The following is a 19,662-nucleotide window of genomic DNA, read 5'->3' as shown; positions in this document are numbered from 1 at the left end:
ATCGAGGATGGGAATTGCAAGACTAAGAGATTATTATAATTTTTAATGAGGTTCAAAGGTTAGAGTATATTTTCGCAAAATTATTGTTGTTGTGTGTAGCGTTTCGGGAGGAGCGTGAGGGAGGGCTGGGGGGGGGGGGTGCGAGGTTCTGCTATTTGATACGTAACACGCATGTATGGTATTTGTATACCGGAAAATATATTTTTATTTCGCATAAGATTTCTACGCGGATAGTCTTGATCAAATGCTTTATTTGGTTCACGCACGAACGTGAATTCTGCATTCAGCAACAATTTTCGTAATCTTACTTTATAATTTGTAGGGTGTATTCTTTTTCTCGTGTATCTGGTCTATCGGAGCGACGTTGGACAGCGACAGTCGATACAAGTTCGACATGTTGTTCCGTGGTCTGCTAGAAAAGGAATTCCCTGAAAAAGTGTGTATATTGTTTTTTTTTATTATTGTTTTGAATAGTTGTTTTTTATATTAGTTGATACTGGATTGGTTGCTACCAGAGCAAATTATACAAATTAATATTAATGTTTATAGTAAATTGATTTATGTTTATCAATGTGTGTATCCCGTAATAATTTTGATCGGATTTCCAGAAAATATTTTGTGAATATATAAAATTTTATCGGCAAAGAAAAAACATTAGAGGTTTAATCTTCTAAAAGTTTTATAATTCCATTTCATAAAGGTTATAGAAGCGCTCCGTTACCCCCGAGAGATCGGCAAGCCTGAGAAACAATACATCTTCACGATACCCAAGGACGGATACGTATATGATTACCGATTCATCAAGGAGGTTTGTTGTATTTTATTATCGAATTTAATATTTTTGTGAACAAGATTTATCTATGCCATTTTGTTAAGTTTTTTGTAGAATTTGTTTTATAAAATTCAAATTAAATCATTCGATACAATAGTTAGACGTAGAAAGAAACAATGAAGCTAACAATAAACCTGCCAAGTGTTGGAAACGTAGGCAGTAACAATTAAAAAAATATATCGCAAAGGATTCTGGTAATTTAATTACAATTTCGAACATTCGCGTGAATTTAAGATATTAATTTATTAGACGAATAAAAATTTATTTAAAACGTATTTTATCTTTCCTACCTTCACAAAATATATTTACACGTTTTCATAACTCTACCTAAGTTCGATAATTATCTTTCTCACTTTATACAACGCATATATTCACAAATTAGATTCCGTTCCCACATTCGATGTAACACAATCGCAGGGCAAAGGCAAGTGGAAGCCATGGCAAGACGACGTAGTATCGGCCCCGCCTATAAGCAGGGACACCCCGCCCAACCAGATACTAGTGACGACCCTCGACAGCGTTCGCTATCTGGCGCTGTTCAGGCTCCTCGTGACGCACCACAAGGCTGTTATGATGGTAGGACCCACCGGCACTGGCAAGTCTTCGTACATCATTGTGAGTATGGTTTTGTTTTGGAAGGAATTTTGAGGGTGTGTGAAGTCTACCAATCTGTACTAGGCCAGCGTGGTGGACTGAGGTCTAATCCCTGTCAGTAGTATAGGAGGCCCGTGCTCAGCAGTGGGACAGTATATAATACAGGGCTGATATTATTATTATTATGGCTTTTTTGTGGTCGAGCCTCCAACTGAAATTGAGAGAACAAAACATGTATTACCGTGTTATGAATTATGTCTTGCGCAGAATAATTTACGAGTTAAAGGCAAAAGATTGGGTTTATTGATTAGAAATTTAGGGTATTAGCTGCTATGTATATTATGGGTAAGTGGAAGCCGAAATAGGACGAAGAAAAAAATCTCTGCTTACAAGGTGATGCGACTATACTATATTTCTACTGCGTTGCTTAGAGACCATTAAATAGGCTGTTAAATAAGTTTACCAGTTTCCAGAAGTAAGTTTCTATAATAGTTACCGATTTTTAAGGACAAAAATATTTTTGTTACCGATACTAAAAGATAAAGATGTTTTACTTTGAGAGGAATAGATGCTATTCTGCTGAAGACAAACATTCTAAAAACTTGATCTACAACGTAATACTACGGTAATATTACTAGTAATTTATGGTTTTGAAAATCGTAAAAGATGATCAAAGTATTTCCAGCAATCGTTAATAAAATTAAGCTGCGACATATAACACGAATTAATTTATGTCACGTAAACTTCAATGGAAGGATTAAACCGATATCTCTTTTTTCTTAACCAAAGTAATTATGACTTTTTTATTTCTACCAAAAAATAGCAAAATGCATTCTAGGTGTTCATTTTATAATATGAAATAACTGCCACTTTGTGATGTCACATTTCCATATATCGTTTTTCCCGACGTGTTTGTATAAATTCTGTTCCTGTGTAAGCTGACAATATAAATGGCAGTGAAAAAAAATATTTTTCGGTTCTGTCGGTGGTTGTTTTATTGGATAGCTGTCCATTAGGTTCAGTAGTCGATTGGCGGGTCGAACAATGGAACTAAACAAAAAAACTATACACCTTTTCGGTAGAAATTGCATCAAAAAGTGTTATTTACTGTGCTCTATTTAAGGTTATAGCTTAAGGTCCATTTTTCATACATTTTGTTTCACCTTTAATCTGGGTAACTAAACAAGTATTGACAAGTAAAGAATTTAAATTCACGTCTAGTTAGTGATTAGTCGTGAAATTTCGTCATATTAAATTTTAAAGGCCGAAATATCCATGCATATTAATTATTTTTACGTTTTTCTTTCAACTGCGAGAACTAATCACTAACTAGACGTGAATTTAAATTCTTTACTTGTCAATACTTGTTTAGTTACTCAGATTAAAGGTGAAACAAAATGTATGAAAAATGGACCTTAAGCTATAACCTTAAGTTTGTTCTATTTTTAGTACTGCCTGTGTCAAAATGTCTAAGTAAGAAAGGAAGAATTATAATTATCCGTCCAGTTACCTTATCAGATATCCAATGTAAATATTTAATATTTATTGATATTCATTTTTAGTACCTACTTATTTGCTTACATTTTCTTTGGAAACATAATTGACAACGCGAACGTTATATTTGGTCAACTTATATTTTATTTGACGAATACTTACTTAGACGTGACGGAATAGTCGTATAATAAAAGTAGAAATGTGAAAGAAAAAACCTCATGTTTGCGTATATTATTAAAACAGGATTTCCTAGTGAAGAGGGTTGACACAAAAGTGTATAAAGCCCTCATTATGGCCTTCTCCGCGCAGACTAATTGCAATCAAACTCAAGATATCATCATGGGAAAGTTGGATAAGAGGCGGAAAGGTAACGCAATATATATTTGTACGTCGAAATAATGTGTCGTATTTTATATAATATGATTACAGCGATATGTAATTTTTAATAATGAGGAACTTTTGTTTTTACAATTATTGCCTCTACGATTTAATGCTAGAAGTTATAATTATAGTTGATCCCTGGTATTATGATTAGGACACTTATGATATTGGTATAGGGTACATAATTTATTAACACAGAACATTGTCTGTTAATAAAGTATGTAACGTTAATTACTCTTGAAGAATTAAGTTAATCGCACACGTAAACCTGTAAGGTCTAGTTTTACTAAATGACCCTTCTATTGTAAAATACATGATTATCCCCTGAAATAAAACTATTTTACGAATTTTATCGCGGGACTCCGTGACTATGAAGGCTGCAAAGGCTTTGAAAAAAAGGATATAATATAAATAACCACGATAAAATTGGTTAAAAAGTGTTATGTCTAACATTCGCGTAAACTTAGAAATCATAAATACCCTTAGAAAAATAATTACAAACTACAGGAGTGTTTGGTCCACCAATCGGTTGCTTTTGTGTGGTGTTCGTGGACGACGTGAGCATGCCTCAAGCAGAGACTTATGGGGCTCAACCGCCGATAGAGGTGTTGCGTCAAGGCATCGATCTCGGCCTGTGGTACGACAGGAAGACCAACGTGGCCATGCATCTCATCGATGTGCAGGTGAGGAATCAGTGGAGCTAATATTGGATGGATCCTAATTATTAAGATACATTTTATCCGTAAATAGAAATATTTAGGTATTTTACTTCGAATACTGCAATTATATTTGATGTTAAGTATGTTGTAGTCGAAACACAATGTCCAACAGCTATTACTATGTTGGAAAGCGAGTAATGTTTGATGTTGCGGTCGCGGTTCTTCGATACAAGTATTAATGCCAGTGTGATGAACAATATTTCTTATTTTTATAACTCATCGTAATACTTAATTGTTATCATAATAATTCCTTATTATGTAAGCTATTTTATAATAATATTGGTATTTATTTCATTTTACACAAAGCTTTGTAATTTGTACTGTACTCGTGCCTTTGTGTTTATAAAAGGACTGTACTACAAATTTGTACAAAGAGCGTAGCCTATTCATATATTTTTGTATATCGCGTTTCCGTCGCGAATTCAATACCGGCCGTACATTTGTTGTCAAACTGTCACTATATTTTTCAATTCAATAAAGCTGTAGAATTTTCATCTGACTGTAGCTAAAACGCGTCTGTACGCGTCATATATTGCATTTGCTCGAATCAGTCATGCGGCTACGCCCTTTGAGAGAGCGCAACCGAATTGTGGCGCGTATGTACACGTGTACATTATGTGCGTCGGTATTTGCTCTTATGTACTCCATGGTAACTATCAGACTGGAACGGTAATTTGGAAATTAATAACGTGCCGTGTTCGTTCACGTATTATGATTAGTATGTGATGTTAGCTGTTGCTATTGAACTAATTATCTGAAGGTATATGGCAATCGTCTAATTAGTTTCAGTATTAATATTAATTGATGTTGAAATATGTAAGTATTGTTATGTCATTGTGTAAATATTAATTGAGATTTAAAGATAAAATAATGATTATGGGATGGCATCTCATGTAAAACAATTCTTTTGTCAACAATTTTCGTGTCACTTGGGAACTTCCTTTTTCACTAGCCAATATTGATTAAATGAAACACGGCAAGAATTTCACACTATTTGCTTTCATATGATCTTAGGAGCTTTGGGAAATGCTTATAATGGATATAATGTGGCTCGTGGTGATACGTAGCAAATTTTGATGTCACTTAACGTCCCCCAAATGCCGATTTTTTTAAAAATTATGAACTACATGGTTTCATTAACATAAAATATAAATTTTATTCAAACTTTTTAGTAAAAAGCGAACTAATAATATGACGTATATATTCTATGCATAGAGTCTACGTTCTGTAGCCAATTTATCTATCACGAGCTAATCCCAATATTCCACGTCGCGGGTACAATACTGGTTGCTTTTCCGAATGGGCCTTTGGCGTAAGCCTTTGATGGTTTTTAGGGCTCCGTTGGATAAGTGGTCGAGCGGATGTAGGGTAGCGCTTTTACGTAGAAATTTTTGCGACTGCATAATATGATTTTGAATTTAAAAGCCCGGCAACAAAACAGATTTTCTTTTTCAGGTTCATTTTTAGTGCTTCATCACTCAATCAAATCGAGGATTAGCCTAATAGTACTGTTTTATTTAATTACGTTTTAACTACTACCAAAAATGACGATCTTGCTTCACTACGGTATAATATGCTAGCACCAAAAGATTATTGATGAAAAGTAAATTTCTGATGCAAGAGTAAACTCAAAAATCTCGTAAAATAAATACCGATACCGATTGATCCGTAAATTGCATCGCACGTTCCGATGTACGCTCGCCGACGGATATATTTTGATTACAGTTCATGTGTGCGATGGGCAAGCCCACGCCCGGCGCGAAGCTCGTTACGCCCAGGTTTTCGAGACATTTCTCGTTTTTTTGCATCGACGAGTTCGACGATGACACGCTCCGTGTTATATTCAGCAGAATTATGTTGTGGCACTTGGATACCAGGTATTTTGCACACGGCACCCCATGTACATGCTGTCAAATTGTTGACTAGTAACAGTACATTAGACTAGCAACGACTGTCACAAAAATTCGGAGAGACGCGAACATTTTGCTCGACATCGGACAGCGTTCCTAATGGAGGCAGTATTAAAGTAATTATAAGTAAAGCCAATAATAGGCGAATGGATGCGACTCGATCCGATTCGACTCGGCGAACTTATTCATTATTGAACCGACGATTGCTTCAGCAATTTTAGATTTTAGTTGCTATTAGCAACATTCAGTCTGCAGGACGCCTTATATGTTCATTCTGTAGCTTTTTAGCTGATTGCATTCGATAATGGGTGGCCGCGGTCATGTTAATACATTAGCATCGATACTCATTAATCTGGCAGATAGATTTCCGGACCGTGTAGCAAATACGTGAAGTTTTGTTCCGATGTTCGTTTGGGATTGAATGTGCGCCTAATTGGAATGGAATTATGGACGTCTACATAATACCTATATTGATAGACATGTTATTTACTTACTTAATTATATACAGTGCGATCATGTATATGAAGTAACAGCATAATATTAGTATATCCATAAAATTTTAAAATTAGAAGTCATCATTCCATACATGTGTTAAATTTCAGAGGGTTTTCAAAGGATTTTGATCCGTGTATCGACGAGATAGTTTGCGGAACGCTGGAGGTGTACAAACAATGTAGATTGAATTTGCTGCCGACTCCTTCCAAGTCTCACTACACGTTCAATCTGCGAGACTTCTCCAGAGTTATTTTGGTAAATGTTTGTTGTGATTAAATTCGGATTAAACGCACACCGCTGTGCTAATTAAAGTGGATAACCTCGTGGAATGTTTCATCAAGTTGTGTTGTGTAAAGATGTATTATCAGATTTTAACTATTCAATAGTTCGATAAATTACGTGTATGGAATCCTCTTAAAATATAATTGATATTGCGTGTTTATGTCGCCTTTTTTAGTGTTATATTTTTAATAAATTAATTAAATAAAACTGTTTTATTTCTCCCTAAGGGTGTTCTTCTATCAGTGCCCGAAGTAACACCAGATCTGCTATCAATAAAACGTCTTTGGGTTCACGAATGTCTACGCGTATTCTCTGACCGGCTCATAGAAGACGCTGATCGGCAGTGGTTGGTTGGTTGTCTTCGGGAGGCGACCGCTTTGCATCTCAATGACGATTTCGATAAAATGCTTTCTCGGTTGCTTGACAACCCTAAGGATAAGGTAAGGTTGTGTTGTGTATATGGCTATCGATATGGCAGGGTTGCCAGGAGAGATCGAAAATATTCGAATTGTGGCTTTACGATTTTTGTTGTCATTGTTTGCATGTCGCATGTGGTACTTGCATAAGAGTGCACCTGTAAACTACACTCGTCATCTTAAGCCATTTAATGCCAAACCTTATTAAGATCAGCAAATAACGCTTAAATTGGATACAATGCCATCTAAGCTGAATGCAAGTGTCCTTACAACTACAGTGTTATGACAAAAACAGACGAAGAGTTTAATAAAAAAATCGGCCTAGTATCGTCCAATAATTTTTTTAGATCACCGATCTCCACCTCCGCAGTTTGATATACTGTGATTTCGCGAATCCCAAAGTTGACACTCGCTTCTACATGGAGACGACGAACATGGAACATCTCAACTCCACTGTGGATGCGTATCTCGTCGAGTTCAACAATATGTCCAAGAAGCCGATGAATCTTGTACTATTCAGGTATATAACATTTTTAATATTTTATATTATTAGAAAAGCAATAGATTTCAAAGTACCTATTATGTATACAGTAAATTGCAGCTTAGCGCAGTTTCTGTTTGTTACTTTTATTGTTGGCTACGATCGCCTTTGCGCGCTACGCTTTTATTTTAGTGCTACAAACGCGCTACACAATTTTAGTGAGGACTTGGTTTTGTCTGCGCGAATTTTGTTTCATAAAAAGGTGATTATTTTAAAAGACATTGAAATTAAACTAATTTTCGGATTCTATCGCGGTTTATAGTATTTTATTTTTCTCCCGACGTTTCGAAGACTTTGCAGCCTTCATGGACTGAGGTGTTCATCCGTAAAGTCAAAGTTACAATATCTACCTACATTTTACAATTATACAACTTTAAAAAAAAAACAAACAATAGACAATAAAGATAAATCTCGTTCGCTCGATGTAGATTCGCCATAGAGCACGTGTCGCGGATCTGCCGCGTGTTGACGCAGCCGCGCTCGCACGCGCTGCTCGTGGGGCTCGGGGGGTCGGGGAGGCAGTCGCTCACACGACTCGCCGCACACATCAACGAGTATGATCTGTTCCAGGTATATACCTACTGTAGATTATGATAATTTGTATTTCTGACAACTAGTTTCTTCATGGACTGTAAAAATAATAAGAAATGCCACAACACAAACTTATTTCTTAATTTCAAACGGAACTTGTTTTATTAGTGTCTAATTTATCTGGGACTACCTTTTTGGCTGCGGCTCCGCTCGCGTCAATAATTTTTTCCGGGATAAATATTGTAGTAGTAATATATAGTAGTTCATAGGTTCAGGATTAATGTAACTTCCTATTAGTGAAACAAATTTTAAAATCGGTTTAGCAGTTCTTGAGATTAGCGCATCCAAATTTCAAAAAACAAACACTCTTTAGCGTTATACATTAGTATACATTAGTTGAGACTCGTTGCTCTTGGTTCTAAATCTATTCCTATAGTAGTAACCATCGCTTTAATTAAATGAAATCTAAAACACCATTGTGTTAGGTTGAAATGAGTCGAACTTACGGGAAAAACGAATGGCGTGAAGATTTGAAGACGTTGTTGAGAAAGTCCAGCACTCCTGAACAGCACATGGTATTCCTTTTCGTCGAGTCTCAGGTATTGTCGAAGTTTCAGGGCTGTTCCGTTCAATTTAAATGAAATTACTTAGTGAAATGGACCTAACAAGTTCTTTGTTGTTAAAGACTTGTGCTTTGGAAATCCAGTCCTCTTGAGAACAATAAAATGAAGGTGTTTTATTGCATCGTTTGTTCGTAAAATAATGTATTTTACAGATAAAAGAAGAAGGTTTCCTAGAAGACGTGAACAATATGTTGAATTCAGGAGAAGTACCAAATATATTTGGTGCCGATGAGAAAGCGGAGTTGTGCGAAAAAATGAGAGTGGTTTGTATAAATTAATATTGCTTATTATCATTTAATTCATGTTAATTAACTTCAGTATGTCGACCTAAAACAATAAATAGAAGAAATATTTTTTCAAAACTGACTTGTGTATAATAACTTGACAAAGTATAGCGTCATTCCACGGGGTAAAGTTTTCCGGGATAAATATTTTCTCAGGTTAAAAAGTAGGTTATAACACTCAAGAGTAATGTAGCTTCCTATTGATGAAAAAATATTAAAATCGGTTAAATAACTGCTGACATTAAAGCCTTTATAGAAACAAACAAACTTTTTAGCTTTATATATTAGTATATATTTATTAATTATAAATTATTTAGTTACTGGGATATTAAACTTGCCATTTATCTGCCGTTACACAATGCGTAACATTACCAGCTACCACATTGAAAGGTGATTATAGATCGATCGTCAGCGAGACAAGTCATTGCAAACAGACGGCACGCCGACCGCGCTGTACGCTTACTTCGTGTCAATAGTGCGCGACCAGTTGCACATCGTCCTCGCGATGTCGCCCGCCGGGACTTCATTACGGACGCGCATACGAAAGTTCCCATCGCTCGTCAACTGCTGCACCATTGATTGGTTCCAGGTGATTATTTGATCCCGTTTCAATTAGGTATTATTGGTGTCCAGTAATTATGGTATGGAATTAGCATTTGTGATAAAACTGAGATGTGTAAATAGTTACATCAAATCTTTATTAATAGGATTGCAGAATAGAGGTCAGAATACAGGTCAAGAGTTCGGTTGAGTTAGTTAAGTTAGATCGACTGTAGAATATGTAAACTGAACTATATTCCATGTGTATTTTTTTGTTTCTATGTAACCTTGTGTATAAATATTAGCAAAATGAAAACAGGCTACATAAAGAAAAAAAAATAATATAACAAACTCCAAAAAAAATATTAAACATATTAACTAATAAGTAAAAAAGCTTTAAAACTTAGTTTAGACATATAAGTTTTAATTTATATAACTTATAAGGTATATAAGTTTTCCAATATTCACCATTACATTTTTCAAAGAAAGAAAGAACGAAAAACGATTTATTAATCACAGTCGCAACATACACAAACACAATGTACCTTAATTACAAATAATAATTAAAAGTGCCTGGTCGCGGCTGTGACCTATATAGGTGACCACTCAGCATAATGTTGTGATGTGGTGATTTTGCGATCAGGAATGGCCGCCAGACGCGTTACTAGCGGTCGCGACACGATTCCTCAAAGACGTAGAACTGACAGACCTGGAACGCGACACGGCGATCAAGCTGTGCCAGGTGTTCCACACGGACACGCAGGAGTTGTCGCGTCAGTTCCTGCTGCGGCTGAAGCGGTACAACTACGTGACGCCCACCGCCTACCTCGAGCTCATCAATATGTTCAAATCGCTGTTGGGCAAGAAGCGCACGTGAGTTTCTATAGATATTCGATGTAGGAGTGCTCTTGACTTGTAGAAGGCCTTTGGGAAATATAGTTGAAAATTATACACTTGAAGTGACGTTTTATTTAGGGAGTGCTTTAATATCCATAATATTTAAACTGTTTTATATAGTTACCTATATAGATGTAGACCCAATGTAGCAAAGAAGAACAAATATCAACGTTTATCACATTAAAACTTTAATCTTCATATTGTTTAGTTCCTTTGAACTCATAAGCTAACAATCATCGTTTTTGAGTTTAGTTGGAAAGATTCATAAAATAAGTTTAATATTCTTAAATTTTAGGGAATTACTGACAAGCGAAAAACGGTACATTACTGGCTTAGACCAGCTTGCGATAGCAGCGAAATCAGTAGCCGCCTTACAACAAGCGTTGGAGATATTGCAACCAAAATTAGCAGCTGGTGCGGCCGCCGTCGCCGAGACAACCGCGAAGGTCGAGAAAGAGAAGGAGGGAGTCGCTTTAGTGGAAGCTGAAGTGTTGGCGGACCAGGCAGCAGCTGAAGAACAGGTAAATAGAAAAATATTAGGAATCATCATCATTAGCCAGAGGGTGTCAACTGTTGAACATGGGGATCTAAAGATATCAAGATCAACCTGTTGTTAGTAAAATATTATAACGAAAACTTACATATAATTATAAGAGTTACGGATTTAAGTATAAGTGCTAAAAACAAAACCAAACTTACCGTTATGAAGTTCAACTAAATTAGTTGAAATAGGGCATTTAGCATTATTCTTGTACTTATTTGGAGACAATTAGTAGTTTACATATGAAAATTCGACGTATATTTTATAATGTAGGCAGCAGAAGCTCAAGCGATAAAGGACGAGTGCGACGCAGATCTAGCAGAAGCCATGCCTATCCTGAACTCTGCATTGGCAGCACTGGACACTCTTACTCCGCAGGATATTACCTTCATAAAAACCATGAAGAGTCCCCCGAGGGGCATCAAACTTGTGATGGAAGCCATTTGTATTTTAAAGGTAAGATTTATATTTATAATAAAAGTATTGAGGACACGCCGTGTGTCTAGCAAAAAACGGGGGACTGTTTTCTGACATAGAACAGATGTGTATCTAAATTATTATAAGAAACTCATATTCATTTTAGCCTCTTACAATTCTTTTATTTTCAAAACCCATTTTGTTTAATAAATTCACCTCCTCTTTAACCTGACAATTGGTAAGCAAAATTTTATAGAAAACTCATCATCGGTAATTGAATCAAACGGTAACTTTACTATACTTACTTACAGATTAATTTTTAAGTTAAAATGTACGTATAAGCTTATGAATATCATACATAGTCTTTTTATTACATTTAAATTTTATTGCTGTCTATTGCTCACTATCTAGCAAAATGGCGGAGATTGCAATAATAGTTTACATATCGTATGCGTATTGTTATTGTGAATGAATGCATGGTGAATATTAAATTTTTATTTGCGTGATCATATTTGAATGCGCACATACGAGCCGTTAGGTTTGCATCGGAATGATCCTATGGTTGTATGCGAGTCTTCTCTTCCGACGGAGAGACCACAACATTATTGTATACTGCGCTACACCGAGCGCGGTGCATGTTCATAAAAATATATTATAACGCTTATTGCTTTTAACGCTTGCCTGAAGGACGACCCGGTAAGTACGAACTTTTCAACTTTAAAGAAAACGTCTTTTTATAAGAGCATAGGAAGGAATATTTACATAAATATCATTAAATGATGCTTAATGATTACTAGTTCGTTCAAGTACCACTTCATTTTTCAGTTTAACTTTAACCAATTTTTATATTGGCAACATCTTGTTTTTGATAAAACAATGACCAACTGCTTTGCTAATTAATAAATACTTCTGTGGTAGCTAACCAGCTTTGACTTACCACATTGACATATTTTAAAGTCGAAGGAATCACGACAAAACATTGTACTAGCAATCAACACAATGACTATTAAACTTCAAGAATGTGAATATTTTGCGCAGGAAGTGAAACCCGATAAAATCCCGAATCCGTCGGGAGTGGGAACCATAGAAGACTACTGGGGCCCGTCGAAGAAGCTGCTCAACGACATACGATTCCTGGAGTCGTTACAGAACTATGATAAGGACAACATACCGCCGCCGGTGATGAAGAAGCTGATGACAACAGTGATGCAGGATGATGGGTTCGTGCCGGAGAAAATTAGGGCTGTGTCTGTTGCAGCTGAAGGTATGTATTATAATTTAAAACGACGACGACGACGGTTTCTTTTCTAGCAGGAAAATGGCTTCAAACAGTAGATATTGGTTGAATCTTTTCCAATGTCAAAAAAAAGATTAAATGAAAATCTTATAGCCAAAATTAAGATTATTATAAAATTAGAAATAAACACAAATTTTTAAAATAGCTACTAGTTAGACAAAATAAAGTGGCTCAGCTTTACTGTTGTCATAAAATATAAAACTCAGCCAGCACTTATATTCTGCCAGCCAGATATTAAGCCAGAACTTAGGACTAACTGCCACTTGATAAATATGTATTTAAAATCTATTATCCGTATTAACATAATTAAAAACTTAATCTAAAACAGTAATAGTGTGTGAATGTATAATATGTAAATGGCTGTGTGTGTGCGTTTGGCCAGAACGCAGTCTGCAATATTTTTTAATATTTATAATAACAAACAGTAAACCAAATTTGGAAATCTTGGAAAGTTAGTTAACATGGAACACATCCCTTTGAATGTCGGCGATTCTTAGAATATCTTGAAACTTTAAACGACTTTAATACTCGATTATTTTGCAACTTAGGATATTTTACTATTTTTTACTCACGGCGTCTCTTAGGTCTTTAACTGTATTTACAAAACAGGAATGTGCAAATGGGTGATTGCCATGACTAAGTATGACAAAGTGGCGAAAGTGGTGGCGCCTAAGAAACAGAGATTGGCGGCTGCACAGGCCGTGTACGACAAGGCTATGGCAGCGTTGGCTGTGAAACAAGCACAGTTGAAAGAGGTACGAGCATCAAATAAATCTGAATTCATTAATTAATCATGCTATTTTATTTTTAAATGTGACCACATTGCATCTGATGGTAAGTGAAGTTATATGACCCCAGCGAAGTCGCTTGGTCACATACAATAGGCTGCAAAGTCTTTGAAACGTCGGAAGAAAATTATAACATACAAAACTGCGGTAAAATCCAAAAATCGTTTTATTTTGATCTCTAACATTCGCGTAAAGATAAAAAATCCTTACTTTCGAAACTTATTGTTTACAATTACTTAAGTAACAAATATTGAGATATATTTCTTGCCGACCAGGTACAAGACAAATTATGCAAATTAGAAGACGCGTTAGCAGAACAGAGTCGTCAACAGAAGATGTTGGATGACGAGGTGATGGACTGCAGCAACAAGTTGAAGAGAGCCGAGATGCTCATCTCCGGGCTGGGCGGCGAGAAGACCAGGTGGACGCAGATAGCCAAGAATTTACGGGAGACGTATAACTCTCTCACAGGTATTTGGAGATATATTTATTATATTATTACGCCAGTACCATCATATTCATCATGATATAGTGACATACAGGGTCATTTTGATATTGCGTTACTAAATTAAACCACATACTTGTCTTCACCACGCAATGTCAAAATGACTCTGTATATACTTAGTCTGGCCATAAATACTGTTACACTTAATTATAAAAAAATATTACATTTGAATTTCGAATCTGTCATTTTTATACGATTGTTCATTGTGTTTTCTCATTTTGGCGCCAATACATTGTAAAATATTTTGCGATATTAAAATGGTGTGGGGTGATAAAGAGAACCGAATCGCTGTGATAGCATTACACAAAGTAGGTATGGAGCCAAATGCAATTTTTAAAACTCTCCATACACTTGGTATTAGTAAAATGTTTGTGTACCGGGCTATTAATAGGTACAATGAGACCTCCTCTGTTTGTGACAGAAAAGATCTGGCCGTCCACGTAGTGTTCGTACGAAAAAGGTGGTCAAAGCAGTAAGGGAAAGAATTCGAAGAAATCCTGTCCGAAAGCAAAAGATTTTATCTCGGGAAATGAAGATAGCACCTAGAACCATGTCGCGTATTTTAAAAGATGACTTAGGACTTGCAGCCTATAAGAGACGCACTGGCCATTTCTTAACTGATAATTTAAAGAAGAATAGGGTGGTAAAATCGAAACAACTACTGAAGCGGTACGCAAAGGGAGGTCACAGAAAAATTTTGTTTACGGATGAGAAAATTTTTACAATTGAGCAACATTTTAACAAACAAAATGACCGTATTTATGCTCAAAGCTCTAAGGAAGCTTCCCAATTAGTCGACAGAGTGCAACGTGGACATTATCCGACTTCAGTGATGGTTTGGTGGGGTGTTAGCTATGAAGGAGTGACTGAGCCATATTTTTGTGAAAAAGGTATCAAAACATCGGCACAAGTGTATCAAGATACCATTCTTGAGAAGGTAGTTAAGCCCCTTAACATCACCATGTTCAATAACCAAGTATGGTCCTTCCAGCAAGACTCGGCGCCGGGTCATAAAGCTCGGTCCACGCAGTCTTGGTTGGAATCGAACGTTTCGGACTTCATCAGAGCTGAAGACTGGCCGTCGTCTAGTCCCGATCTTAATCCGCTGGATTATGATTTGTGGTCAGTTTTAGAGAGTACAGCTTGCTCTAAACGCCATGATAATTTGGAGTCCCTAAAACAATCTATACGATTGGCAGTGAAGAATTTTCCCATGGAAAGAGTGCGTGCTTCTATTGATAACTGGCCTCATCGTTTAAAGGACTGTATTGCAGCCAATGGAGACCACTTCGAATAAGCTTTTTATATTTTTAATTGTTTTATATTTATGTATTAAACTGACACACTGTAAAAGTAATAAATGTTATTTGCAGTTAACAATTTTCTTTTTTCTTTATTACAATATTTATGGCAAGACTAGGTAATTCAAATTGTGCAAAAATATTACATACAACCTTATTATATCGAACGAGCGATACAATGCAATAACTGCTCAGCAATTCCCACCGAATGAGGTGATCTTCTACATTCACATTTGACCTATAAACATCATTTCAAAAATAAAACTGCAGGGCATCGGCTGCCGATCGTTCATATAAATATTTCGTCCGATTTTAGGTGACATATTGATCGCTGCCGGAATTATCGCGTACCTGGGGCCGTTCACTGCCATTTTTAGGAATGGACAGGTATGTGGTTTTCATATTTCTTTATTTGGAAGAGAATATTGTATTTCCTACTGTATTTCCCATGAGGTAAAAAGAGGGGATCGAGAGTTTATCTTATATTTTAACCTTACATACACTCACGCCTATTATTCCCAAAGTGATTGACCTAGTGCACTCACCTTTCGCCGTGTGTAACCCGTCCCATAATAATATAGTGGTAAGCCTATTGCCATATCGGGCAAATTCCAGACTCCGGGCACATACTTAGTACAAAAAACCAATATCGCAGCTTGACCCGGGGCTCGAACCCGAGACTTCAGCACTGCAATGGTACCGTAATACACTACGCCATTCATTTTTGAATGGAGGCAGTCATTTTTAACCTTACTGATGGTAATTTAATTCTGTAAAAATATGACTCACATTATGTTCTAGATTCCCGCAGAAAAAGAAAAGCTTTTATATTATTAGAAAAATAATCGCAAAACTAATTCCGGTAACTTTTTTATATCAACACCGCTATTTGTATTTTCTCTATCAGGAAGTCAAAGAAATGTTACCAGTTAACTATATTTAGTTATCCGGTTCGCAGCAAACGTTGATTAAGAAGTTGACAAGTTAATTGGATTTGAGGTTTCAGTTTTAATTTTTCCATACTCAGGTGAAAAGTTGGGCGCAAGCTTGTCACGATTGCGGCTTGGTGTGCACTCTGAACTTCAGCCTGATTAAATCCTTAGGGGAACCCGTTTTGATACAGCAATGGAATATAGACGGTTTGCCGTCCGACGATTTCAGTGTGGAAAGTGCTATTATTATTATGTAAGATTTTCTTGACACAGTATATGTAGAAAATGTAATGTCTAATTTTCAAGTGCAATGTTTTGCTCATAATTAGCTACGTATTGAAATATGAAACTTAATTTAATACATAAACGTATAAAAGAGGTGAATGGTTCATATAACTCGATTCGTGCCGGCTTCCCTTTATATAGAATTTATGTAGAATCTAATCATTAGAACGATTTGCAGATTCATATATATAAGTGCCTATATGTTGCGTTCCGAATTCATGCATATTCTTGCCTATAATATGTATTGTTGAGTTCCTTTTCGGGAAATTTAACCTTTAGCCACTGATAATATCAGTTTATATTTATTACGCACGTAATATTTTCATGACTGTTAAAAGATTTGATAAGAATTTTTGATTTATCATTCATCTTTATCACCTTAGGACTGCTCGCCGTTGGCCATTAATGATTGATCCACAAGGCCAGGCGAACCGCTGGATCAAGAACATGGAGAAACCGAATAATCTCTGCGTTGTGCGCATGACACAGGCTGATCTCGGAAGAGTTTTGGAAAATGCTGTGCAATTTGGTCAACCGGTAATGTTAATGGAATGCCTTTTGTTGCTTTTCTTATAAACAAACAACTTGACAAAGTAAGCGGAACCTCGGCGGAAAGTAGGAGGTTAATGTTGCCTGATCTACAAATCGTTCGATCGTTACATCCTCTTCGGACGTCCACAAGCGATAGGTCAAGTTGTCTGTCGACTGCAATAGTTTTCTATTTGTTCACACAGTACTTGTTATTTGCTTTAAGGTTTTGCTAGAGAATGTTCTAGAAGAGTTGGATCCAATGTTGGAGCCATTACTCCAGCAGCAAACCTTCCGACAAGGCGGTGCATTGTGTATCAAAATAGGTGACACCATCGTAGAATACAGCAAGGATTTCAAGTAAGTTGCTCCTATGAGATGAAGTTTCAAAGATTTTTTTAAACTTCAAACACTGAAGTTACCCACGGCCCACGACAACCTTATTAAAACTTAGTTCAAAGTAGACGAAGGCTCTTTTTTATACTAGCTTCTAGCTTCGGTTTTATCAAAACGATTATTTTTCTTCCTGCAGTTTTGAACTAAATTGTTCTACTTACTATTAATTACTAATAGGTAGTACTAATGGATACTAATTTCCCTATCATCAGGTTATACATAAGCACTAAACTTGCAAATCCGCATTACTTGCCCGAAGTAGGGGTCCGCGTCACTCTTGTCAACTTTATGTTGGCCAAAGACGGTCTTCAAGCACAACTATTATCTCGTGTTGTGGCCCGAGAGAGACCAGACCTACAGCAGGCGAAATCAGATCTCACCACACAAGGAGCCGAACATAGAAGACTGTTGCAAGATATTGAGAAGAAGATCTTAAACGTGCTGTCTACTTCTGAACATCTGCTAGAGGATGAGGAGGCTGTACAGGTAAGATTATTGCCATAGATTCCTAAAACGTCGTGATTTCTTATAAATTTATCATAAAGGAAATTAAAAAGGAAACACTTAAAAATTCACAAAGGCGTTGCTTTTGTTCATAAATTGGGGCTTCTTTTCGCGTTTTTTATGTTTAATAATTGTTTATTTGTGATCTTGTTTTATATTTTTAAAGCTTTTATCCTTGTCTTCAAATGTATAATTCGAAGTACTTAAAATTTATAAAAAGTAATAAGGGAATTAATTAATGAATCCTTAATAATACACATTTTGTTTATATATTCACTGCATTGTATTATTTGTACGTAGATTTTGAACTCAGCGAAAGACACATCAAACGAGATCAAAGAGAAGCAAGAGGTGGCGATGATCACAGAGAAAGCGATCGACACCGCGCGAGACGACTATGTGCCCATCGCGGTGCATTCCACTAACTTGTTCTTCCTCATAGGTAACTCACATTTGATTACACATTTTTGATTACAGACCTGACTCTAAAAGACTGCAAAAAAGTGTATTTATATATTTGTTTTATATTACACAAAAATAGTGTATAGGTGTTTATTTATTTTTTTTTAAGCTAAGAAGTTACAAAGATACTTTTACTCAAAATATTATTCGTAATTATTTTTGTGTAACTATATATCTTATTTACGCACCTTACTTGTACTATTTCTGACAGAGTACTATAGATGACATTATTCTGTCAATACGTATGAAATGTAAATTAGTAAGGATGGAGATCTGACCGACTCGCTCCAAATCAATATTTGCATCTATCATCATCAGCCCTGTATTATATATCGTCCTACTGCTGGGCACGGGCCTTCTCTACTACTGAGAGAGATTAGGCCTTAGTCCACCACGCTGGCCTAGTGCGGGTTGGTAGACTTCACAGACCTTCGAAATTCCTATAGAGATTCTCACGTATGCAGGTTTCCTCACGAAGTTTTCCTTTACCGTTAAAGCAAGCGATAATTCACAAAGAATACACATTTTTTTTTTAGAAAAGTCAGAGTTGTGTGCCCTTGGGTTTTGATCCTGCAGACATTCGTCTCGGCAGTCCGTTCCACACCCAACTAGGCTATCGCCGCGCCAACTAGGCTATATTTGCATCTATGCATTACATGAATACCAAATTCCACTTAGCGTCTCTGGCAAACATCGACCCCATGTACCAATACTCGCTGGGCTGGTTCGAGGGCTTGTTCACGGCGGCCATCGACAACACGGAGAAAGTGGAAGAGATCCCCGAACGGCTCGAGATACTCCGCGCGTACTTCACGTACTCGCTGTATGCCAACATCTGCAGGAGCTTGTTTGAGAAGGTTTGTCTGTAGTTTTTTTATCCGATATTTGCTTCAACCACTGAAGCATCGGAATGTTTGCCGGCAAACATGACAGCTACATGACATTACGCGTGTCTCGGAAAAGTAACCTTATTATGTAGTATATAAGGTTATATTCCCGTGACACACGTAAATGTCATGTAGCTGTCATGTTTGCCGGCAAACATTTCGATGCTTCAGTTGTTAAACTATTGATTCCAAGTGGTCCACGTTTAGAAGATTCGGTATACGTTGGCGTGACTAAACAATGGGGGTTCACAATTCGCAAGAGGGAGTCCACGAAATTTTG

The 19,662-nt window shown here is 36.5% G+C and overlaps 1 protein-coding gene across 1 annotated transcript in view; it reads left to right on the top strand.

Annotated features, from left to right (window-relative positions):
• The window catches only part of LOC115443700 (dynein heavy chain 7, axonemal), a 56,017-nt gene that overhangs the window by 18,938 nt on the left and 17,417 nt on the right, over positions 1–19,662 (top strand). Inside the window, exons 34-59 of the mRNA XM_037441897.1 lie at positions 323–436; positions 701–808; positions 1,250–1,447; positions 3,164–3,287; positions 3,809–3,984; positions 5,746–5,897; positions 6,533–6,680; positions 6,935–7,147; positions 7,471–7,643; positions 8,093–8,234; positions 8,681–8,794; positions 8,971–9,081; positions 9,503–9,691; positions 10,286–10,515; positions 10,835–11,060; positions 11,354–11,536; positions 12,536–12,761; positions 13,404–13,549; positions 13,858–14,053; positions 15,705–15,775; positions 16,416–16,573; positions 16,989–17,142; positions 17,360–17,493; positions 17,742–18,015; positions 18,334–18,475; positions 19,174–19,352. Coding sequence (XP_037297794.1) covers positions 323–436; positions 701–808; positions 1,250–1,447; positions 3,164–3,287; positions 3,809–3,984; positions 5,746–5,897; positions 6,533–6,680; positions 6,935–7,147; positions 7,471–7,643; positions 8,093–8,234; positions 8,681–8,794; positions 8,971–9,081; positions 9,503–9,691; positions 10,286–10,515; positions 10,835–11,060; positions 11,354–11,536; positions 12,536–12,761; positions 13,404–13,549; positions 13,858–14,053; positions 15,705–15,775; positions 16,416–16,573; positions 16,989–17,142; positions 17,360–17,493; positions 17,742–18,015; positions 18,334–18,475; positions 19,174–19,352 — 4,281 coding nt within the window. The remainder of the gene's footprint in view (positions 1–322; positions 437–700; positions 809–1,249; positions 1,448–3,163; positions 3,288–3,808; positions 3,985–5,745; positions 5,898–6,532; positions 6,681–6,934; positions 7,148–7,470; positions 7,644–8,092; positions 8,235–8,680; positions 8,795–8,970; positions 9,082–9,502; positions 9,692–10,285; positions 10,516–10,834; positions 11,061–11,353; positions 11,537–12,535; positions 12,762–13,403; positions 13,550–13,857; positions 14,054–15,704; positions 15,776–16,415; positions 16,574–16,988; positions 17,143–17,359; positions 17,494–17,741; positions 18,016–18,333; positions 18,476–19,173; positions 19,353–19,662) is intronic.

The sequence above is a fragment of the Manduca sexta genome, chromosome 23, assembly GCF_014839805.1.
Source record: "Manduca sexta isolate Smith_Timp_Sample1 chromosome 23, JHU_Msex_v1.0, whole genome shotgun sequence".
Lineage (NCBI taxonomy): Eukaryota > Metazoa > Arthropoda > Insecta > Lepidoptera > Sphingidae > Manduca > Manduca sexta.
The sequence above is the reverse complement of the archived record's forward strand: the minus strand, read 5'-3'. Positions and strand labels throughout refer to the sequence as shown.